At 33.1% G+C, this 26618-nt stretch overlaps 1 protein-coding gene across 3 annotated transcripts in view; it reads left to right on the top strand.

Moving 5' to 3' along the window:
• LOC143205143 (ankyrin repeat and BTB/POZ domain-containing protein 2) overlaps window positions 1-26618 on the top strand; it is a 99136-nt gene that overhangs the window by 70101 nt on the left and 2417 nt on the right. For 2 of the 3 annotated variants that reach the window (XM_076418235.1, XM_076418234.1), the window contains exons 9-17: window positions 1112-1299; window positions 6542-6795; window positions 6857-7099; window positions 14423-14581; window positions 17811-18029; window positions 18103-18346; window positions 18422-18595; window positions 18656-18795; window positions 23807-24106. In XM_076418235.1, the coding sequence (XP_076274350.1) occupies window positions 1112-1299; window positions 6542-6795; window positions 6857-7099; window positions 14423-14581; window positions 17811-18029; window positions 18103-18346; window positions 18422-18595; window positions 18656-18795; window positions 23807-24106 (1921 nt within the window). The remainder of the gene's footprint in view (window positions 1-1111; window positions 1300-6541; window positions 6796-6856; window positions 7100-14422; window positions 14582-17810; window positions 18030-18102; window positions 18347-18421; window positions 18596-18655; window positions 18796-23806; window positions 24107-26618) is intronic. The other variant, XR_013007768.1, reaches the window with a different exon arrangement.

Below are 26618 nucleotides of genomic sequence, written 5' to 3'. Positions count from 1 at the left end.
ACGTGTCCTTATTGACGGCAAAATACTTTGACGTGACCCTGACGCTGGTGATAGATGGAAGGAGCATATAAAACAGAAATGCGATGGACTCAATAGCAGGTTTAGGAAAATATGCTGATAGTTTGGTCTAAACTCCCAGCTAGAAAATTACAACAAGCTTATTTTACATCAGCAGATACTGAGGCCAGTGTGGAGCTATGAAATTGAGCTGTCTATCGCGACCTAGAAATTGAAAAATTGTTATTTTATGTAGAGAAATGTGAAAAATAAACGAATTTATAAATTATATTAGGTTCTTTGTAATGATTCTTCGAATTTTTACTCATAGATATTTCTGAGCGTCTAATATAGTGTATATTAGAAATAAATACTTCTTAACAATACACCCTTTGATGATGCCAATCAGTTGTCACTAACATTACTGAGTGGACTAAGAAATGGCGAATAAAATTAAACGAAAATTGATGTCAGTAATAACTGATTTTATAATAATTTTTATTTTTACATATTTTAAAGTGTCCTTTTACCAACTATGGGTTTATCTGGACTGGACCTACTACTTAATGTGGACTCCGAACCATGGTCCTCGGTATTGACGGACTGGCGAGTGACCAACTTAAGAAATCATTCCAGAAGACATCCTTACCCAGCCTGGTTACTGGTGTGACTGGGATTATTTTCCTTGTCGGATTTTACACTCTTGCCTAGGACAATCACAAATATTAAACAATCAGAAACATTAATTTACGACCATGCCCCAGCAGGATTCGAACCCGGGGCTATCGCAACAGTAGGAGGAACCTCCTGTTGCTAGAATAATTCTGTTTGTGGACATAGAAAAATACTGGATGCCAAACAAAGTGGAGAGATCATGTGAAAGACGCGCAGAATTTATTATTTTGGAAAAAATAATTGGTGGTTGCTTGGACGACAATACGAATTATCACTCACAAATCTTAGATAATGGCTTATTAAGAACAATATTAAGGAAACATTACTATATAGTGAACTAGTGGTTGTAATATGTGTGCCATTTTAAATGAAAAAAATAAATTTTTAAATTAACTAAAATTATTAAACTAATATATACTCATAATAAATATTATTTTAGGTATGCAGCTGTCTATTTGTGTGCTGGCATAGAAAATCTTCTAGAAGAAATATTGCTGCAGTGCCTGCCCAGTGATTCGGACGTAAATTTAACAGCTACTTTACTAGAACACGCGATAGCGAACAATGGCGACCTCTGGGGCTTGCTGCAACCATACGCTCACCTAAACGCCGGTCGTATAGCATCAGGTTAGTATAAACTCACCTTATCACCATCAATTTTCAGCGGAAATAACTTTGTCGTTCACCATAAATGCCCCAAACACGTCGCTAATATTTATATAGTCACATTCAGGTTATGGTTCAGATTAAGCGCCTGTTGGAATATTATTTAATGGAAAACTTCTAAAGCTACCCTGGCATTTAAACGAAGCCATATCAAAAACGTTTTCAAAGCTCTATGTTCCACATGGGATTTCCTTTTGAGTAAACAGCTCTTTTTTAGTTCACTGTGCATATATATTGGTGAAAATTACGTATATTTAAAATAGCGATAAATTTATAAAAATACACAGGGAGGCAAAATCTTTTAGTGCATTAAAGAAAAATTATATCGAATGTGCTTTTTTAATTTTATTAAAAATATTTGTTTAGATGATTCATGCAAAAAAATCTTTGGGCGATTAAACTTGAGAAGTTGAAGCATGTATTCCTTCCTTTTTTGTACTTTTAACCGACTTAGAAAAAGGAGGAGGTTCTATGTTCGGCCGTATATTTTTTTTAATGTATGTTCGTCGATTTCTCCGTCAATTGTGGGCCAATTTTCAAAATTCTTTTTTTATTCGAAAGAGTGCCCTTTCGAGGTGGTCTCATTGGAACCAAATCAGGATATGATGAGGGAAGGGGGGGAAATTGAGGGAAACGCTCAAATTTCAAAGGCACGTACAATGTTTTCACATATTTCTTATCTATAATAATCGGATATTTGGGTATAATGTTACTGCAGAGCTGATGCGGCTAAAAATCCAGCCATTCAGTTTGCTTTTTAATCACTATCTGTAGTATATAAGATCTTGTAGAAATATTGTCGACTACTGTTTCTATAGCTTAATGGTAAAAGCGTTTAGGTCCTAAACGGAGGTCGCGGCTTCTATTTATGACAGGGACAATAACTTTTTGTTGCTGTTTAGTTAGAACTTTTGTTAAATCACCTAAATTAGGTAGCGGACCCGAAGGCCTCAAGCGCTCCTTATTTTCAATCATTGTTTCTTTATTCCTATTTTTCCTCATACGGGCTGCACATTTACTTGGGCCATTCATTGTAATACTGAGTAAAATAAGAGCGTAATTTATTGAGTAAATATCTAACACTAAAAAGAGAAAAATAAAATATTTTTAACAAAAAAATTGAATCAACTTCAAAAAATAAATAAGGAACTCACTAAAAATTAAAAAATAATGAAACTCAGATTTCTAACACAAAAAACATTTGTAAATAAAATATGTACATAATAATCGTTGTAATAACTAAATAAAAATAAACAGAAACCTTATTTAACCTATCTATTACACTTATTTACTATTCTAATACATACAGACAATTTAGCTTAATACCAATTTTGTGCCTTGTATAAAAAATTAAATTAACAACAAAATAATTCTAAATTAATATAACTGTTTGGATTAGACTCCGGCTTGAAAATCAGTTGGCAGTAGTTAAAATAATATCGTAAATAGATAAATAAGTTTTGGTAAGTAGGTATTAAGCTAAATTGTGTGTATATAGTTGAATATAAAATACTGGTAGTAGATAGGTTAAATAAGATGTTTGTTTATTTTATTTTAGTTTCATTTTGATATAGTTATTTAATATCTTAAATTAAAACAATTATTATGTACATATTTTATTTTAAAATGTTTTTTTTTGTGTTAAAAATATGAGTGTCATTATTTTTTAATTTTTAGTGCGTTTAAGTCGGTTTAATTATTTTGTTAAAAATATTTTATAACACTTCTTTTACTTGATTTCCGATAAAATCACAATTTTTTCAAAATTTGTAAATTATTTTTGGAAGCATCATTCTGCATTCGTCGTTATACTCACTTTATCAACAATAACAGTGAGTCTAATGGCCATTACAGTTATCGATAAGGTGTTTCCATATATTCGGATTATTTTATTGGTTTTAAAAAGTTACTTGCTGTGAAAAATAGGTAGAATTTATAATATATGAAATATGATATGTTATAATATATTATTTGCAGTCAGTTCGTGTGATAGCTATTTTCCCCCTTTGCGGATCCATCGACATGTTTATTAATCAACTGATCACATGTTGATTCATCTGAAACAATTGATTCATTAACTTCCAAACTGTCTGAAGTGCTTTGAGAGTTTGTGCTATGTTAGGTTTTTGTCCAATAAATCTTACAAGTATTTCTACCTTTTTAGTCCTCTAGGGTCCATATAGACTCTCCAATTAACATACTACATAATTTCTGAGAAATATAAGATAAACATTTATTTAAAAAAATTCGAAATTTTTACCGGTGAGCGTCTTTTTGAGGTCTAGCCAGTAGTCGCTACGAGACAAATCTGGTGAATACGGTGGATATGGGTGCAATTTAAAGTTCAGGACATGTAGTTTTGCCATTCTTTTGAATGACTTGTGACCCGGTGCGTTGTCTTGATGAAACACATTATTGTTCTTTGCCATATGTGCTAGTTTCTTTGTAAATTTGGCTTTCAAACGCTTCAATAATGCTATCAGATAAAATTATTATACGATGCACATCTCAATATTATAGTGTTTTGCGGGGCTATGGACGAGGTTCACCAGTTATTGGCCACATAGATAACTCTTGTTTTGATTCCTGAGTGAAGTGATGAATCCATGTTTCATCCATTGTCACATATCGATGCAAAAATCTCGGTTTGTTGCGTTTAAACATGACTAAACGCTGCTCATAATCATCAACAAGTTTTGGTTATAAAACCAAGATGTTGCTTTCATATCTTTACGATGTTAGATAACTCTCGCAACTTCGCTTTTTGATCACCGTTTTGAGATTTTGTGGATTTCTTTGATGTTTTCTGGTATTACTGCGTCATTTGGACGTACACTGCGTTCTGCATCATCGGAGTCTCTACGACCACGTTTAAAGTCAGCAAACCAATATTTTATTCTTGTTCCTGATGGAGTGGAGTCCTTATAACATTATTCAAGCCATTGCTTCGCTTGAACCGTATTTTTCTCATCAAGGAGCAATATAAAATTAAAACACAAAATGGTTTTTGATCCATTGTTTTTAAAATAACAAACTTAGTGTCACTCTTAGCACAATAACTCACAAACTTATGAGTAGAATATCATGAAATTAAAAGCTTTCTTTTGGAAGTTAGTGTTCATTGAAAAAGCGGTGAATGCAATAAAATTAGTGCCATCTTTGTTTTAGTCCCGGGACTTTTCAACCCATGTGTTAAACTTCATCGGAATCGTATCGGAAGAAACTTCACAAACAGTCATTGACTGCGATATTATAGATACACCATTAACAAACAAGTTAGATTGGGAATAAAATTTTGATGAGTGCTGATACAAATAACAATACATTTAACTACTTCCTAATAAAATAATAATAATAGTAAATTGTCAGAAATCAAATAAAAATATTACAATACCACACTAAAAATTATATCATATCGTAAACTCTGCCAAAAATAGTATTTTATTTTAGTATATAATTTCAAAATAGTATTTTGACATGAAAGGAAGGCTATATAATCCGCAATCTAAATACTCTGATGGCAAAAATCCATAAAATCACATAAACCCCTCAGATGGCGGATATTTAATAAGGAAAATAAACGACAGAATATAACTTTTAACTAAGCTAACAACTTTTCATTTAAAGCCGGATAAATTGAAACTCCGTAACGATGCACTACTTGAGTTTTGAATTGTTAAAATGATTCGACAAGTCTTAACAATATCGAAATAAAATATGGTAGCAGTGAACAGATGAATGCCATAGTCTATTTAAAGTTTTTTGATACATACGTCATCAAGATGTTTAATGCAATTCCTGCCGCAATTTGTAAATTAGTTTTAGAATCAGACAATATATTCCCTGTCATTTTATTCTAGTTAAAAAGAGATATAATGCTGTCTGATCAGTTTGAACGCGTAAACAAATGGGCCTATCAAAGTCGTCCGGTTGTCAGATGTATGCGAAATTCTTGAAAGCAGTGATAAAAGGTTATAACTCTAACCTATAAACTATTGTGGCTGTATAATTAACTGTAGTTTTTAGATGTACTATAGTATTAAAATAAATTATATTTGACAACAGTATTTTTGTTCAATTATTTTATTCAGATTAAAATTTTGTTGTATATCAAAACCAAACAGAACTAAAACTAAAACATTGCAACCTTTTGACCTCACAAATTTAGATGACGTAGGTACAAAATAACTTTGGATAGCCTATATATACATTTTTATTTTTCAGTTATTATAAAATTATATAATTTCGAACATTACATTATCGACGCAAAAACTCGGGTTTGTTACGCTTGATCATCTTCAAACACTGCTCCGAATCATCAACTCGTCGTTGTTTTTGGTAAGAAGAGCAAAGTAAGCACAGAGCTTTCTCATATCCAAATATTCGTGAATAATATGATGTACACGTTCAATTGATATCTTTAGCGTGTCTGCTATTTCATTCAGTTTCAATTTACGTTCATTCAAAATCATTTTGTGGATTCTTATAATGTTTTCGCCGGTAACAACCTCTTTTGGGTGTCCACTGCGTTCACCGTCTTTGGTGCTCATTTCTCCACGTCTAAACTTAGCATACTAATCCAAAAAAAATCAACCATCAAGATTTTTCTGAAGCAGTGCCCGGAAACTTGGCATCAAGTCAATTTTTTGCTTCAACTCTATTTTTTCCTTCAAAAAGCAATATTTTGAACACGCAAAATTCCTTTTTATTCATTTTTTTCACAATAACAAATGTTGCTTCACTTAAAATGCCATTATTCACAAACTAATGACCCGACAGCTGTCTAATTTATACACGCATCTTTTGAGGTTTAGGGCTAACTAATCAATATGCCATCTATGTGTCAGGCCGGGGAGTTTTCAATTGACCTGTTAGTAACAATGTTAAGTACCTTGGGATAACTTTTGATAAAATGTATCAAAAAATATATTGGTTATTGGGAAGAAAATCTAAATTATCTATACATAATAATCTCTCTTGCATGACAATGCTACGGCACACGTTTCTCTACGTATTTATTAGACAGAACGCTGATTTCAGCATGGCCTAGCTGGCACAAGGTTGCGAAATGTTGAAGAAGTGAGAAACGTATCGATGATTGAATATTTTGACCTGGTATCGGAATGTTGCCAAAAATTATATATCAGAATAATCATATATTGAAACAACCAACCAAATTAAAAAGCTAATGTTGATATTTCAGGAGCTCTGGCTTTACCACGATGGGCTTCAGTGTCATCGGTGGGTAGTTCCAGTCGGGATTCGGGACGCTCTTCAGGCATCCCGGAACCATCATTGATGACAACCTGCGTTGGTTCGCTGAACGAGCTGCAGGAACTTATCGCTCGTATGCAACCCCGCATCCCCCTCTGTCCTAAAGCCGTGAGGACCTTATTCTACTTCATGAGATGTTCGCAGTTGGAGCACGGCGACCAAACCAGTGGTCATGCCGTTCAGGTGAGAATAATTTTGGACGTATTTCGTGGAATCATTGTTTAAAAACTGGTTAATACATTAGGAGTTGTGTTATGAGCGTGCTTACGTCATTTTACCACCGCTTGTTGAGTGGTTGCGTGTAGCTACCGCCCACGGAGAGCACAGATTCGCTGCAGTGTTGGACAAGGATGATATCATGCAAGCCGCTCGACTACTGCTGCCGGGAGTCGATTGTCCAGTGAGATCGTTGGGGGAAGAAGCTGTAAGAATCAGGAAGAATACAGGTAGCGAGGATGATCATGTTGAAGCTACTAAACAAATCCAGGTAAGTCTCTTAATCTGTTGAATGATGATAATTGGTGGCCCAATAACAATTAAAATACTATTACAATAGTTGCTATTCATATTTATGGTTTTTGCAGCATTAAGTGTTGTCAGACGATTTATTTATATTTCTACTTTATAAACGCCATCCGACAGCACTGCCAAAAACTGGTATAACTAAATTAATCGTGGCTGATGCTCGTTCCAGTTAAATTAAGTGAAGATAGCTAAAAATTCGAGCATATCGTGAGTGTGAGGCATCCTTTGATATTAGTAGGACAAGCACAGGCACAAGCAGTAGGAAATTTTAAACAAATAGGTTCAGGGTGTACCAAAATCTGTGTATAATATCCACACAGATGAGAAATCGTGGATATATATATACATATATATATATATATATATATATATATATATATATATATATATATATATATATGAGGCCTGTAAATTAGTTTGAATTTGAGGGTTTATTGTGGAAAATTGGTACAATGTATTTTGTTCAAAGCATTTTGTCGATCAGTCTCCGTTACTTTTTCCCATCTTTTATGAAATATACGGATTCCATCTTGAATGAATGATGAATATTTTGGGACTATTCACAAATTAACTCACTTTTGGAATCTTCATAAGACGTGAAGCGCTGCGCATTCGTGTCACGACTCACATATCAAGACAAGTAGTAATCAGAAGGAGCAATGTATAGAGAATACGGCGGATGGGATAACACTTCCAATTTTAATGTTTCCAAGTATGTTTTCACCGGTCTTTTAGTACAGTGCTCGCTTCAAACGCATCAATTGTAGTCGATAGCGATCCCCATGAATAGTTTGATCGGGTAATCCCTTCATATCTTCGGTTTCAAATGTTTTCGGTTGTCCATAACGCTCTTTGTATTCGGATTCAATATCGCCGCTTTTAAAACATCGAAACCAGTATTCACATAGTGAAAGCGATGACCTCCAGCCTCTTTTTTCGCTAAATTGATGTAAACAAAGTATAAAACTTCTGGCAAATGTTATTTACTCCATACAAATTCAGACTTTTTAACGCACTGAAATATTTTCTGTTAACATTTCGACAAAATTACACATACTGAAAAGTGAGGCTTCAACATGGAGTTGGTTACAAATGTATCCGATGCGATTTAACACACAGTAACCTCATCTGGTGTAAATCCAGTAAAATTAACGTATAGGCCCGATAATTATAAGCTAGAAACGAAACAAAAATTAATAATCTGGGTCTTCTAGACAAGCCAGACCAAACAAAGGTTCAAAGGCCATAAAGTGACTAAGACATCAGATGATCAATAGAGAATTGTATACTTCGGAGTAAGTTAAAAAAAATCGAAGAATAGGCGAATCATTTGTCGTCATGATAAATGAATTCACACACATGCTCTAAAAATCTTCAAATATTAAAAAATTCTTATTAAAAATAAAAGTCAGAAGAAATCCATTAGCAATTAAATCTCTTTTTGGTTTATTATTGCATTACTAGTTTAAATTTGGTTCACAACTTTGGAACTTGTCGTTCTCGTCGACATCCGTCGAGTGTTTCATGTTTTTCATCATCATTAGTATCTTCATGTTTTCTGTTCAAAATATGTACTGTTTGTGTTATACTGTTTGCTTATCTTTTGTTTTGTTCATTTTCGTACTCTGAATCTATGTTTTGTTTATTATTCTCGTGATGTTATTTTCGTTTGTTCTCTTTTCATTTTTATGTCCTTGGGCCCATTTTTCTCCGTATCTTTTCCTTGTTCTTTTCCCGTCTGTATCCTATTAATTATATTACATTTTTCTATTTCCATTCACTAATTTCCATACCTTTCTATTTATGATCAATTTGACAATTGACTTCTTTTTAACCTCTTTCTGCTCGTTCTTACTTCTTCTCTAGATTATACCGATATTCTTAAGCATCTTAAATATCTTCTTTTTTATTATTTGTTATAGAAATCTAATAAATTAACACTAATAAACTATTTATTTTTATCCTAATTTGCTACGGTTTCACACTTTGAGTTTAACATCATATAGCTTCACTGAATTAGATAAAATGGTACTACTCTCTCTAATCTTCTAACTAAGGCATCTAGCTAGGAGCTGGTGAGCCTCAACACTGATTTTCTGATGGATTTTATATTATCTCTGTTCATGTGTTTGGGGATAGACCTTGACGTTATCGACAGTTTCCATCTTCAGGTTTTTACGCAGATTGTTGTTATGAATCTACCATGGAGCATCAATAATACCTGCAATACCTTATTTTGAAATCTTTGTATGATATTTCTATTGCTTTAACTGGTACAACTCCAGTGCTAAACACCATAGGTCCACGCTGGTTCCAAGACTGGTTGGCAAAGCAAAAAAGCAATCCTGTTATATACGTATGGGGCTCTATATCTACCCAATAATCAGTAGTTTTTTTGTACTTCAACTTGGGTTCGTTAAATTTTTTTAACATGTGGCTTCCACATAAGTTTAACTAACATCAAGGGTCATGCGAAGATATTTGGCTGTATTTCCATACGAACTTACTTTACTACTTTCTACTTGCTTGTTTGATTCTTTTATAGGTGAAATCAATATGCAGTGATATATTTTTATACATTTTGATGCGTCATACATTTCTGTCCAGCATGGTATTTTGGCAATCGTTGTTTGTAAATGCCTGAGTATCACCTGCAAATGTAGCAACAATATTTTTATTGAATATAAGCAAGTCTTGAGTGCACAGCAGATAAATAACTGGTCCCAGTACACTTCTGGGTAGCATATCGGCTTGTATTTTACTGTCAGAATAGACATATTTTTATTTGACTCTGAAGTATCGGCCAGTTATATAGGAGCATACAGTTTTTGAATGTTGGCCAGAGAGAAGCATTTTACTCTTATGCTTTTTACACTCATGCCATTTTTTCCGAAAAATTGAGCAACATCTAAAAGTATTACAGAACATATTCTATTTTCTTTTAGTGATTTTTCTGTTGTATCTATATCTTGTTGATGGTATTTTCAATTTTTTTTAAACATATCTATTTATTTGTTTTATGTTTAGCCTCGTTTTTTTTTATAATACAATATATATCTTGGTATTTCAACATTTCTTTTTCCCATACTTTAATATTATCAGGTTTTTTCTTCTTATTAACGAACTCGACTCGACTACTGTGTTTTTATTTCATTTTTCAATACCTCTACTTGAGAATTCATATTAACGATTTTACTTATCTATACCTGATGTAGTAAATACTTATTAATTTTTCGTTTCATTTTATTTGGACTTGTCTTTAGTATATATTGGACTTTTTATATATTGGATTTTCAGTATTTTAAAGTTTTTAAGTATTATCTACCCTATCTATAATATTTGTAATATTTTTTAAATTTAATTTGCTCTGTTTTATTCGCAACATGTACACTATTTTGTTCCTTTTCAGAATAGAACTATTAATACTCCATTAGTGGCAAATATAAACATATAATATAATTATCATTATACATATCTTGTGAAGGAATTACTAGATTTCTAAATAGTACTTTCAACTATTATTAAAATATCAAATTGATCAAAAAGGAGGTACTCTTGAATTTCTTTTCCAAGAATATATTAAGAGTTTTAGCAACACAGAAACTTGTTGCCAACATAATAAGCATTAAAATTGATCGCAAAAATGTGAAATAATACATTTTTAGTAATATCGCTCCTAGAGTATTTAATATCAGCCTATTTAGTAAAATTAATGAACTTATATTTAAAAATGAGGAGGCTCACCGGTTGAATATTCATGAGAAGTATTTCCGACTAAGGCAGAAAAAGGTATCGATTAGGTTCGGTCTTTAAACGAAAAGATAATGAAGATAAAGAGGGGACCTATTCATTTATAATGCAGTAACTGGTGAAAGATCAGGTGCACGATTGGGTAAAAACGTGGAAAACTACTTTTTGGATCAACCGTAAAAGGGGCGAAATATTATGAATTAGTAAGAATCTCGTTTCATCAGACATTAGTAGTTTTGTGGACAAAGATAATATTATTATATTAATATTATCAATAAATATAGTTGAAGAAAAGGTCATCGATTGGGGAAAAATTAATTTCGCTTTTTAAATTATTTAATAAATTCAAATAATTTATTATTAAATTAGTTCACCCCTATTTCCTATACATCTGATGATAATTTAATTTTCGAAACTCTGTAGCATAGGTTAAAGGAAACGACAATTTTATTGAGTAATATTGGCTAACTGAGGGCACGTGGTGTAGGATTGTTCATTGAAACTTTGCCTTTGTATTTTATCACAGGTTATTTTTGAATCAAGTAGTGTGTCTTCTTATATTATGATCACATTTTAATACAACTGATCATGTTAAAGAGTCCTTGTTGTCAACATTATAATAATTTTGATCCAGGTCTATTTGTCCTTACTTTTATGACCAACACATGATATTTATGACAGTCACTTAAGTCAATTAGCGACTATATCTATGTGATAGCTACACCAAGCCGCTATGGCTTCGCAAATCGGTTAGATCACCTAAATTCGGCTACAATCATGTTTCATAACAGAGTAAAGGTTGACATAATATGTGACTAAAATTTCTAAAGTTTTTAGAGTATTTTCAATAACATATACGATCAACAAGATATTTTATATATAATATTAATTAATATCTCTAACACTTAATTCAGTTGCACCACTAAGTATTAAACTAAAGTATTATAAGTAAGATTATTTTCAGAAGTATAACATCTTCGGAGCATCAAATATAAATATTCATGATTTCTTTATTTTTATGTTAAAAACATTTATATGGATTAATAAATGAAGTAATATATGTTTGTATATTAAAACAGAGAATATATAAATAAAACAATTTTGCAACTAATAATTAACTATAACATGTACATTAAGATAATTATGAACACGATTAAATTATTTGTTTTTTAAACTTTATAAAGGTATATTAAATGAATATATTTACAATTATTAAATTAATTATTATATAGTCTATCAAAACCTATGCAAATGTAGTCTATATCTTTTATCTTTGGTGAGGAATATCCTCCTAAAATATGTATTGCAAGAACAATAAATATACCAGGCTAATTAAAAGAATAATTTCTCTACCTAAAATTGCATGGGTCTTTGCTTATTTCTTCCAGTCTTCGATCTCGCCCTGGCAGATTGCTTGTTTTTAATTTGCCTTTTATGGCTTTCGTTTATTTACTGCTTTCTACCCTGTTTCATGTCTCATGTTGAACTATCAAATCACCAAGAACTGAGCAATTAAAATTGTTTGCAACATTAATTGTAACTCTTGATGCACAAACTAACATATTGATTACCTGCCATATTATACTTGTGCTTTGTTATGAAATATATTTACTAAAGGAATGTGAAATGATTCGGAATTAGTGGTATTAACATTAAATTTTACAGAAAAATCTCAATAACATTTAGAATTACCTCTAGACATAGTATGATACTTACGTCTCCATAACCATAGAAATTATTGTCAGTCCTTCAGTAAGACCAGTTTTTCTCAGCAGTTCTCTATTTGCCAGACATCAAATTAAATAGTATTTGGTATTTGAAGTTGTGCCAGATACTGTCTATCAGACTTACTTCATATATGTGATGTTGTAAATTATATCTATATACATCTCATAACTTTATATTATGTTGTTCAAACACTTTTAGAACTAAATATTTCGACAATATGTTGCTAGCAACAACAGCATCACATTTGCTATCAATAGAACAATGTAACATTTAAAAATAATAAAAACGGTCTAGTCTCGTTATAGATGAGACTTGAGAAGGCACCTAAAATTTATTTAGACTGTAATCTATTTTTAAAGACGATGTCACAAATATCCATGACGCATTACTAAAAAACTTTGAATAGACTATAGCAACAATATTTTTATTGATTGTAAACAAGTCTTGAGCATACAGCAGATAAAGAACTGGTCCCACTCTACTTCTTTTCTGGATTATACCGATTTTTCTAAGCCTTTTAAATATACTTTTTTTATTATTTGTTATAGCAGTCTAATTATTAATAAACTATTTGTTTTCATCGTAATTTGCTACGGTTTCAATCACAAAGCATTTATTCTACAATAGACATTTTGAGCTTAACATCATGTAGCTTCACTAAATTAGATAAAATGGTACTACTATCTTTAATCTTCTAACTAAGCCATCTAGCTAGGAGCTGGTGAGCCTCAACACTGATTTTCTGATGGATTTTATATTATCTCTGTTCATGTGTTTGGGAATAGACCTTGACGTTATCGACAGTTTCCATCTTCAGGTTTTTACGTAGATTGTTGTTATGAATCTACCATGGAGCATCAGTAATACCTGCAATACCTTATTTTGGAATCTTCCAGTGTTAAACATCATAGGTCCATAGTCCACGCTGGTTCCAAGACTGATTGGCAAAGCAAAAAGTAATCCTATTATATATGTATGGGGCTCTATATCTATCCAATAGTTAGTACTTTTTTTGCACTTCAACTTGGATTCGTTAAATTTTTTTAACATGTGGCTTCCACATAAGTTTGACTAACATCAAGGGTCATGCGAAGATATTTGGCTGTATTGCCATACGAACTTACTTTACTACTTTCTACTTGCTAGTTTGATTCTTTTATAGGTGAAATCAATTTGCAGTGTTTGTAACTTTTTGATTGATTCAGTCTTGTTATCTCCAACGGCTAGAAATGCCTGAGTATCACCTGCAAATATAGCAACAATATTTTTATTGAATGTAAGCAGTCTTGAGTGCACAGCAGATGAAGAACTGGTCCCAGTTCACTTCTCGATAGCACACCGGTTTGTATTTTCCTGTCAGAGTAGACATATATACTATAGAATTTGCGAATGTTGGCCAGAGAGAAGCATATAACTCTTATGCTTTTTGCCTCATGCCAATTTTTTTCGAAAGCTTGAGCAACATTTTAAAATATTACAGAACAACTTCTATTTTCTTTTAGTGATTTGTTTATCTCTCTTATATATCTTGATTATTTTTTATTTTTCGTACTGTGTTAAAGTGTTAGTTAGTTTTAACACATCTATTTAGTTGTTTTATGTCTCATTTTTTATAATACAATATATATCTTGGTATTGGTATTTCGATATTCTACATTTCTTGTTCCCATACTTTAATATTATCACGTTTTTGCTTCTTATTCTTAAGCGACTCGACTGAGTCTATTTTTATTTCATCGTTTAATGTCTCTACTTGAGAATTCATATTAACGAGTTTTTACGTGGACAACGTTGATAATATTTTCAGATCGAACTGGGTTTCCGATTGATGTTAACTGGACGACCAGAGTTGATTCAACAGGCTGTAGCTTTGTTGCCCAGTTCAACTCGCTTGGATACACTCAACTCTCAAGGACATACGGCGCTGATGCTAGCTGCGATCCACAATGATGACATTACGTTAACCGTAAGTAATTTTATTTAATGCTGATATATCTTCATCGCTGATACGTTTTTATTCTCCATTTCATAAAATTATACTGTTTTGGCGTTATTCTCTATAAAGATTTTTAATTCTGTGGTAACGAATGTTTTAATCTTATTTTTTTAAATTAAATGGTGTGAATTAAAAAAAAGTATTAATAGCTTATACGATAGATGTTTGAAAAGAAACTGGTCCCGTCACAACAATTTTATTGGTTTTTGTGTCATTAGAAGTTTAGTATAATATAATTTGTGATGTGATTTCTGCTACTAGGTAATGGGATATTATAACTTGGAGAAATGGCGCTTTATTTGTAGAAATTGGTTCAAGTTTTACTGATGAAGAGAGTTAAAATGTCGAGGAAAACCACTTTTGAGGGTATTCTACTCATAGCCCAATCTGAACTGATTATTAAGATTTGGTACAGCTTTCTTTTTGTGGGTCTTATCTTCCAGGTTCCTGTGGGTGATATCTAGGTTAGAATTCAAGATTTATTCTAGTATCAGTACATTTCGCCTTTAAGATTGCTTGCACATGATGAGCTATCACAAGAAGATTAACAGACTGGAATTAGTGGTTTGAAATAAGCTGATTGAGAATCATATTAAAGTCATATAATTTGTCGGTTGTTACTTTTCTGTGTATCTGATCTTAAATGTAGCCTGACTTGTAGTTTGTTCATCACTGTAGAAGAAAATAATCATTGGGTGCTTAACTTGACGGATGTGGTGGATTCTGAGTGAATGAATATTTCTGTATGCCGAATTAGTGTTGACATTATGTTAACGACAATATGGCAAATGTCAAGTAAATAATTTTTGCTTTCCTGATAATAATGCCGCTTATCTTGCAACATTGTAAAAATTATCCAATATCCACTTCTTGTCTGTCAATAAAGTTGTTAGCTCTCTTCTTGGCATAGTTTCATTTCCAAGATGCAGTATTTATCGTGATAATGTTGTGGTTTCGATTCTTTATCACGACAATGTATTTTTATAAATGTTGTGATATAATGCCTGGTAACGAAACTCTAGCTTTTATTTCTTTATTGTCGCGTTTATGGTTATTTCTATGCCAAAGGTGAAGTGAATTGGCCATTCTGATCGTGGCTGTTCAATTTGACCCCCTGCCCCCAGTATTTTTGTGGAATTTTCTGAAGATGGAGGTCTGTGGCAATCAACTCTTAAATATATAATTTCGCCGAATCTATACGGTAGAGTCATAGGAGAATTTGGGTTCTGTGAAATAGTGGGAAGCTGCAGCGGACATTTGAATGATGTTACATAGTATATTTAATAGCATACAATGAACTTTAAAATAAAAAAAACGAATTTCGGTAATCCCTCACGCATAGATTCTCATTTCATTATTGTGTAATGCCTTTATTATTTTATTCATATACTATCGTGAAATATAATAATTGCAATTTTTTAATTATAAATCTTTATATCTTAGAGCGTTGTTACGTTTATTAATTTGTAACAAGATTCTTTTAATTTTATATATAAATTGTGGTTTAACTAAACCACCAGTGTAAAATTAACTAGTGAATTATTTCGGCATCTATCCAATTGGTAACATTACCTCAATGAAAAAGTAGCAATCAGATTAATTGAAATCTGATTAATTAATATAGGAAAATATTCCCAACATAATCTAAGAGTAAGGACATTGCTTTATCAGTCAATTATAAAGCTTATTTGGATTTATGAGATGCAAGTATAGGGTAATAATAAAGCACGAAATCGACAGTTATCCGACACTGCCAAAACAAAGTTCTTTGATTAATATTAGAGATGACCTCGAAATTAAATAGATCTTGAAATGTTTCTCCTTTAAACATAAAAGGGTTTAAGGTTATTAAGTACAACAACTAGATAACGCTCTACACAAACTTCTATAGTGTATCTCTTAACTTTGTTACAAGTAGAATAGAACAATAGTGGTACATTAATTTTTGAACTAAGATCGTACCAAATATGTATGAAGCAAATTTTAATATATATCAAGATTTTTAAATCAAATAGTTGAAACTAATGAGCTGATATAACAGGTCAATTGAAAAGTTCGCGGCCTACCACAGTAAAACACATTTTTTTGGCAAAATTAGTTATTTTTGTTCAATATAATTCCCTTCAAGTGTGATACACTGACTTGTGGTACGATGCATTGTCTTGGTGAAGCAGCACTTTCTTTTTATTTAAATGCGGCAGTTTTTCGCGGATTTCGTCATTCAAACGGTCCAATAACGCTATGGAATAGTCGCTGTTGATGGTCCTTCCTTTGATTGAGATGCTATAGCCTTGCCAGCTAACTGTTGCGTTTTCCCACGCTTTGGAGCGGGTTCATCGTGTGAAATCCACTCGGATGACTGTCGATTGGACTTCGGAGTGAAATGATGGCGCCATGTTTCATTCAGTGTCACACATATTGACACAAAAACTCGGGTTTATTACGCTTGATCATCTTCAAACACTGCTCCAAGTCATCAACTCGTCATTGTTTTTGGTTAAAAGTGAGCTCGCGCGGCACCAACTTTGCACAGAGCTTTCTCATACCCACATTTTCGTGAATGATATGATGTTTCAGTTCAGCTGATATCTTTAGAGTGCCTGCTATTTCATTGAATTTCAATTTACGGTCATTCAAAATCATTTTGTGGATTTTTTAATGTCTTCTTCGGCAACAACCTTTTTTGGGCGTCCACTGCCTTCACCGCCTTGGGTGGCCATTTCACCACTTAACTGAACTAGGTTAATTTAGGGTTAATTAAATTATCTAAACATAATTTGATTTTCCCGGGACAATGTCCGCAAATTCGGCATCAAGCCAAGTTTTTGATTCAATTGTATTTTTTCCCTTCAAAAATCAGTATTTTATTAACACGCGAAATTCCTTTTTATCCACTTTTTTCACAATAACAAAAGTTTCTTCACTCAAAATGCTATAATTCACATGATCCCAAAGCTGTCAAATTTATATACGCATCTTTTGAGGGTTAGGGCTAACTAAAAAAAGGTTTAATTCTATTAGCGCCATCTATGTGTCAGACCGGGGACTTATTAATTGACCTGTTAAGATCGTACCAAATATATATAAAGCAAATTTTAATATACATCAAGGTTCTTAAATCAAATGGTTGAAACTAATGAGCTAGTATTAGATGCATACTATTTATACCAGGACATAACGACTATTGAATTTTATCTAGGCCTTACTTGATGCGGGAGCCTCATTAGATGCGGAAACCCCACCTCCTTCATCTCCTTTATTCGTAGCAGTCAATGGCGAAAATCAACACTGGACAGCTTTGACGTACGCTGCAGCAAAGGGACACACCAGATGCGCGAGGATACTCTTGGAGCGTGGAGCCAACGTCGAAGGGGGCGCTGTCGCGAGTGAAGAGAAAATAACCTTAACACCTCTTCAGGTAATTCATTAACGACTGACTGGTTAATGTTATTCTATTACTTATCATGGTATTTTTGTTCGTTTTATATCAGGTGGCTTGTGGGAGTGGAAACATTGACATGGTATCAGTCCTTTGTGCTCATGGTGCTCAGCCCTTCTTGTCCACCCAAATTAAAGATACCTTGAGTTATCCAGCTTCGACTCAACGGGGTTGCTACAGCGCCATATCCGTAGCTGCAGCTCATGGTCACAGAGTAGTTCTACAGAAACTCTTAGCACAACCTCTGGCCCCTCTCAACAAAGAGGTGTTAAGTCTGGAGGAAATGTTAGCGGAAGGTGAAACTTTATCAACTTTATCTTTATTTTCTTATCGATATTAACAGGATTACTTACGTTAAAACTACTTCATAGGCGCTCCAAAGTCTTCTTCATCATCCAACACCACGCCGCAGTTTAACAAAGTACAGGTGAAGGCTCTGCAGGAAGCCATGTATCATAGCGCAGAGAATAATCATCTCGATATAACAGTGGAGATCAGAACATTGGGGGTTCCGTGGACGCTGCATTGCTGGATGCATTCACTAGGTTAGATTTGAATGAACGCCAGGAAGACTGGTGGTGGTGATTGAAGATCATTTCTTTTAGGAGCTGCTCACGAAGCCAGATTGGATTGCGTCATAGACCAGCTACTTCAAGATTTTTTGCAAGTGTGTCCCGATGACTACAGCTCCCAGTTTGTTCAGGAGTGTTTACCTTTACTGTTTAATATTTTCCGATATAGCAAAGTAAGATCTTTTTCATTAATAAATTTATTTAGCTAATAGCTACTATATATTAGGTACTTGCATATATTTTGTTCAGCTATTTTATTATAGTATTATTGAATTAGTTTGTGTACAAAGACTCTAATCATAGAACACTGAAAATTGCATTGCCCTTGTTTGGTTTGAATAAATATGCTGCTGAAGCCCATTAAACAATTTTAGAATCGCCCTTCGATACCATTATCAAAAATGTCAGATATCAATGAAAAAACGACCCGAAGGACCAAACCAAAAATGCTCTGAGGCCATGAATTCCAAGACCTATTGGACGAGAACCCAGTTAAAACTCGTGAAAAACTCTCAGATGATTTGGTAATTGATGAATCAATTGTCTTCAGATTTATAGAGACTATAGAATGGGAATGGTCCCAACGGAGAAATGGTTACCACATAAATTGACTGGAAATTCCATTTTGAACCGTTTTGAATATCGTGTTTTTTCTGCTTATCAGATAAAAGATTAGAGTTTTTTATGATTTATGGTGACAGGCGATGAAAAGTGAATCTACCGAAATCCAAGAGCAAAACGTCATGGGTTAGTGCAGGAAAGCCATCCACGACGACATGGAAGCAGACTATTGATGGTCGTAAAATCTTGCTATGCTATGGTGATATCAGTAAAGAGTAGTGTGTTACAAGCTACTAAATCCTACTTAATTTATTACTGCAGATGTCTGTCGACACTAATCGAACAAATTCAATGTCATATTGTTGGTAAAAGACGAGCAATAGTAACAGACACAAAGTTTCTTGCATGACAATGTTCGGTCATACGTTGCTATGGTTTTGACGGATACACTCTTGTAGATCGAATGGGAATTTCTGGGGCAACATAACATATTGCGCCAATATTTCTCAATAAATGATCAGAATACGTGAACCTAATAAACACCTAATAATACTGTTGGATAGTAGATAGTAGTCCTGTTGTGTCGTAAAATATATATAGGTCTACAAACAATTCTAAGAGATATTTAGGTCTTTGTGTTTTTGGATGTGCTTCCTTTTTGTCATAGAAAGGCACGTTTCTTGTCATTTTGGGTGACTATATCAAAAAGTGAATACATTAAAAAAAATTTTTATTTATTTACAAACCATCAGCTATACATATTTTTTGTCTAATATGCTTTCATTAGTACACACTAAACATTTTTCAGAGTATCTAATATCTCTTTATATATTTTTGTTTGTTAGAAACATTTGGAAGGTCTCTCTAAAATGTCTGACAGTAATCTGATAGTCTCCTGCAATATTTTCTCCATCTCTTTACTATTCTGGTGAAATCATTCACCTTGATCTTCACTCACATCTGCCATATTTGAGTATATAAGTAGTTGAGTTGGGAATGAAGAAAATGTACTTTTAGACTTATTAGGCAACCCAGTTTTTACGAGTTGTGTATAATTATGGTCTTGTTTATGATTCCCTAAAAAAATTCTACGACCTTTTTAAAAGCAATTCACACTTTTTTTTGAGAATCCACTATCGTCGTGATGAATCTTGTATCAGTCATATGTCGTTTAATGTCTGGTCTGACACTTTTGCTTCTGAGAGACCGGGAATCTCCATCTTTGGGAATATATTTTACAAATTGCTTCATCAATCCCAACTTTATGTGCAGCTGTGAAAAAATTTTATGTGGAGGTGGCAAAGTTTCTTGGAGGACATTCAGAGATTTGCTCGGTCCCTGCTATCCCATAGACAGAAAATGCAATTTCACGCTTGCCAATCATGATCTCCATGTTTAAATTTACGAAAAACCACCTCTATGTTCTTGTAGGTTTCTTTAAGGTGTACGGAATGATTTATAGAAACGAAAAGTTGGATCTTCTTCCTTCTTCCTTCTTCTATGTTGACGCCATAAACCAATTCCTGACGTAATCGATTTTTTCCATATTATGTCCTTTGCAGCATATCAAAATACGTAGAGATTAATGGAAAATACTCAAACTGTTTTTTTGTTGCGGCTTTCTGCCATAGTATATACAGTCTGTTCAAAGTTCTTTTGTACATGCGTCATCTAAATCTGTGACATCAAAACGTCGCAATGTTGCCGCATCAACTTTGTGTTTTAGTTGAGTTTGGCTTTGACATACAACAAAATTCTAATCTAAATAATCTAAATTCTAATCAAATATAACTTATTTTCACATTATAGTACATCTAAAAACTATAGTTAACTATATAGCTGCAATAGTTTAGAGTTATAACCTCTTAACACTATTGCCTTCAAGAATTTTGCATACATTTGTCAACCGGACGACTTTGACAGGCTCATTCGTTTACGTGTTCGAACTAATCAGACAGCATTGCATCTCATTTCAACTAGAATTAAATGAAAAGGAAAATATTGCCTAATTCTAAAACGAAGGCAATACGTTAAACATCTTGATGACGTATGTAGAAATAAAATTTGAATAGACTATATTTGATATCAAATACATTGGGACTTTTTGTGAGATTACCGTTGTCTCACCCTTATTACCTTACTTACACTCTGTGCCAAAAAAAATTATAGTTCCTCAAATATAAGTTCATTTGAAAAAAATAATTCTTATAATATAATTTTAATAAAATATAAGTTTCGGTGTCAGATTTTCCAAGTATCATATGGAATTTCAGGACATTTCGTTATGTTATTATATTTTTCTTCGGCAAAACAAAAAACGGATCTTATATTCAAGCTAACGTCATTCCCAGACTAATATATCTGCAGAGGAGAGGGGAAGTTCAATGATAATGTTATACGCTAAACAGATGCTCGTTGTATGAGTTCTGGCACATGCGCAGATCGTTTAAACTAACATTGGCTGGTTATATTACAACCACCTCGTATAATGGGCCGTAGTAAACTTTATAATGTCGTTCATGTCCCTTGTTTTAGACTTTCCTTTTATAGGTATATAAGGTATATTTTTACCCACCCTCTAGTCTATTTGCTGGCGGTTTTTCCTCTGTTCATTATTCTTAGGACATTATATAATTTCGTTGGTATTTTCATCTGTTAGGTATATTTTTTATCGCAAGCAATACGGTATTTACCACTTACTTAGTACAGTGAGTTGATGGTTTGATTAGTAATTAAATTTTGAAGTCTTATATTTCGATACATTACAGTGTTCTGGTTTTTTTAATTCACTTCAAAAAGGAGGAGGTTATATGTTCGGCTGTACATATTTTTTTAATGTATGTTCGCCGATTTCTCCGTCAATTATGGACCGATTCTCAAAATTCTTTTTTTATTCGAGAGAGTGTACTTCCGAGGTGGTTCCATTGGAACAGAGTCAGGATCTGATATGTGAATATTGAGGAAAACCCACAAATTTCAAAGGCACATCATACTTTTTTATCTGAAACCGTCAGATCTTTTGGTATAATGTTATTCCTGAACTGATGTGACGAAAAATCGGAAATAGCTCAGTGTAAAAGCCAGTTTGTTTTGTAAGCACTAACCATAAATAAACAACTGTTTCTATGGTGTAACGGTTATAACGTTAAGCTCACACGCGGAGGATTCTCAACGGGAGCAGTAGATTATTTTGTTTTAATTTGGTTGGAACATTTGTCAAATAACCTAGATTTAGCAGATAGACGTCGGGGCCTGTAGTGTTCCTTATTTTCAATCATTGTTTCTTTATTCTTTTTTTTCCTCCTACGGGCTGCACTTTTACTAGGGCTATCCATTGTAATATTTAATAAAATAACTGCTTAATTTATTAAGTAAATATTTAACACTGAAAAGAGAAAAATAAAATAATTTTAACAAAAAATTTAACCGACTTCCAAAAAAATAAATAAAGAACTCACCAAAAAGTTAAAACTTGAATTTTTAACACAAAAAAAACATTTGAAAATAAAATATGTACATAATAATCGTTGTAATAAGTAAATAAAAATAAGGAATAACCTTATTTAACCTATCTACTACACGTATTTTATATTCTACTATATACACGCAATTTAGCTTAATACCTACCTAAACCTATTTATCTATTTACAATATTATTTTAACTACAACCCACTGATCATTTGGTTGGTACCGGGCCCAAACAATACAAAAATAATAATATAAATTTGTAACAATTCAACAAAATCAATTTAAGTATAAAACAAATCTAATTTGTTGTTCGGTACCGACTTTACTTTTTTTGATTGGTTTTTGTATAGGAATTGGTTATACATTTTAGTAAGTTCCTTATTTATTTTTTGATGCCGGTTAAATTTTTTGTTGAAATATTTTTTACTATTTCAATGCATTATAATATTATATTTGATGCCCTTGTTACATTTACACTTGGTAGGAGATAGGTCAAGGTTATTTAATTTTATTTTTTTAATACGCTATTTTTACTTACAAATTACAGTACCAATATCTACCAAATAAATATTAGGTTAACAATAACAAAACTCACCAAGAATGTCCCCTAACAAGTTTCCACAGTATGTGGAATTGAATAATGCTTATCTGAAAGGGTATCAATATTTAGGTACATTTTGAGAGATAAGTGACTTGATTAGAAGGAAGTTCTTGACCTATTTCCTTTAAGTTATTAGTTTTTTTCAAAAAATCAATCTATATGCTGCGTACAGACCGAGCCAACGAAAACCAATGTATGGGTTCATTGGGACATTTTTAGTTCTGTTTGGACGGTTTGACGGCAGTCAACGTAGGTGCGCTGGTGTCACCTGGTCATCAAAAGAGATGAATGTAATCCACGAATGCGGTGTGGACGTAGATATATACACTATAATCGCCACCGCCATTGAAAAATACGGCTTTAGGTCCAACGAACGTTTGTGCCTACGAAAACGTTTCATCGAAAGTCACCGAATGTTCGGTATCCAATGTAGAATCTCATTCGTTGTCGTTCGTTGGCCCGAAAATTATATTATTATTTTTGTATTATTATTATTGTTTGGACTTAGGCTTATTATGTAAAATTAAAGTGATGATCAAGTGTATCGTTTTCAGAAAGAGGGAACCACGTTGCTGCTGGCCGATATATTCTCGACGTGCTTTGGTTGGGAACCGATCAAGCCGATTAAGGAATGTTCACCGACCACATCGACCGGCTCCAGAATCGATACCAAGTATGTGAACAACCCGGAACTAAGCGACGTGACGTTTCGCGTCGAGGGAAGATTATTTTACGCCCATAAAATCGTTTTAGTTACTGCTAGTCCACGGTTAAGGGCCATGCTTAGCAGCAAGCTATGCGAAGGGGGCTTACCAACCGTACAAATTAACGATATACGTTATCATATCTTTCAGGTAAGTTTCTATTTTTAAATTTTGATGGTTGCTGGTTGTCTGTTTATCTATGATCAGTTTCATTTTGAAGATTCTATTAAAACTAGGAAGATTTGCTATAGTTAGCATAGTTGTTTTTTTATTGCACAAAAGCTCTTTTTTTTGGGGAAATATTGTCCAGCACTATCGACAACCTTAGGTAATTTTTTTGGGTACCATTTAAGATTTGTCGAAATATTTATCGATAGAGAACATCCCTTTTTTTATTACTCTTCGAGGTTCCACAATCTGCCCTATTGGCAATAAGTATTTCTTATGTCTATATTATATATACATGGCATGTAGAAAATCACTTCATTAAGCAATCTTCTGTATAAAATATTATCTTAATTAATTAGTCTTATTCTAAAACTTATTCTAAAGTCTACATATGTCCATTAATCAGATCAGATGGTGATAAACATTTTAGTCTATGCACTTCACTATCATTTTAATATTTAGCTGATTAGCGAGTACATTGGGATGCACTGACACTCTTTCGAAGTACTTCACACAAACACGTTGAATTACACTCGTTATAGGTTCTAGAGGAATATAGCGTTGTATCACTTTAGTTGAAATATAATACGCAACATCAACAATGGCACGCAACAGCTTATTTTGGAACCGTTGAATGATGGATATATTAGATTTGCTAGCGGTACCCCATAGTTGGATTCCATATGTCCAAATGGGCTTGAATAGAGACTCATACAGCAATACTTTGTTATCTAATGATAACTTGGATTTGCGCCCAATGAGCCAATACATTTGATATAATTTTAGTTCTAGTTGTTTCCGTTTAGAGAGTATGTGCTTCTTCCAGGTTAGGCGTCGATCTAAATGCATACCAAGATATTTATCATGCTCTGCTTGGGGGAGTTGACTATGATTGATATTAACTGGTGGACATGTTTTTCTACGCAGGGTAAACGTCACATACGTGGATTTTGTTTCATTGGCTTTAATGCGCCATGTCTTCAACCATGCTTGTATTTGCTCCAGGTGGGGTTGTAGGTTTATTAATACTGTGACTGGATCTTCATGGGATGCTAAGATTGCTGTGTTGTCTGCATATGTTGCCAAAGTAGTTATTTTTTTGGTGGGCAGATCGGCCTTATACAGAAGATACAGTACTGAACCCAGTACACTGCGGAACTCCTGAATATATGGGATTTAATTCGGTATGTTCATCGTCTTGTTTTCCAATAAAATTTCTCTCAGTGAGATACGATTTTAGTAACTGATAGTCCGAATGAAGGAAAAGTTTCTTTAGCTTAACCTGCAAGCCTGTATGCCATGCTTTGTCAAAAGCCTGAGATATATCTAGAAAAGCAGCCGAACAATATCTTTTGGCTTTTAGGTCAGTGTTTATTTTGTTTACAAGTCAATGCACTTGTTCGATTGTCCCGTGCTTATTGCGAAACCGAAACTGATGTTCTGGAATAATTTTTCTTTTTTCTATTATATAGTTTAGCTTCTTTATGTATAATTTCTCGAAAAGTTTCGAGATTATCGGTAATAAACTTATAGGTTGGTAGGAGGTCACATCTTCTGGTATTTTTCCTGGTTTACGGATCATTAATTTTTTAGCTACATTCCAGATACTGGGGAAGTAATTAATTCGTTGCATAGCATTAAATATAAATATAATATGTTAATAGTTTTATAGCCTTTTCTGATAGTTCTTTTAAAAATTTTACCTGTAATTAAGTCATAACCATGAGCTTTTTTAATATTAATCTCTCTCATTATTGTTTGTTTAACTTTTTTGACTGTTAATTTCTCGTTCGGAGGGACCATCCTAATGTTTCAATTTTGTATTTCATTTTTAAGTCCATATAACGAGATTACCTTGCCTTTTTTAATATAGCGACTGTTAATAGTTCGATAGTATTTTCTCGTGGTTTCCAGCTACTCGTATTATACATCATGAATATTGGGTATGATAACCACTTTATGATTGGGTCGACAGGACACAAAAGACCCCAAAAAACAATTTATGAGGCTTTGAATTTGGGATTTGGTTTGTTGAAGCATATAATAAGGCATCTGATAAGGTAAACGGTGAGTTTGGTAATCATTTTCGTCCAGCAGTTTCCATGTGGAAGTCACTTGGTTTGATCCTCTCGTATCAGTTTTTTCTAACGGCATACGGCACTTGTTGGTGAAAATAACGTTGTTGTTGTCTTTGTAATGTTTTGCCTTGATATATTAACTTCCTGTATGCCATTTTATAACTTCCTTTTCTACTGGCACCATCTTTCTACCATCTACATCTGCTGTAGAATGACGGCCTTTAATTTGCTTGGTTTCATTTGTAAACTAGGTGATCCGGTCAACTTGGCATTGTTTACGACTATGTTGCCAATTTTCTCCGACAATTTATTAACCATTTATTGTGTGGCCACCAAGTGTTTTGTCCGGTGTGATGGCGATATCATAGCGGTCAGACAGCATCAAGTCCAAGTCCATTTTGTACATTTTAATTAAA

This window comes from Rhynchophorus ferrugineus, unplaced genomic scaffold (genome assembly GCF_030347505.1).
Source record: "Rhynchophorus ferrugineus isolate W39M unplaced genomic scaffold, kcgeb_rfMv2 rfM11, whole genome shotgun sequence".
Lineage (NCBI taxonomy): Eukaryota > Metazoa > Arthropoda > Insecta > Coleoptera > Curculionidae > Rhynchophorus > Rhynchophorus ferrugineus.
This window is presented reverse-complemented; position numbering and strand designations above follow the sequence as displayed.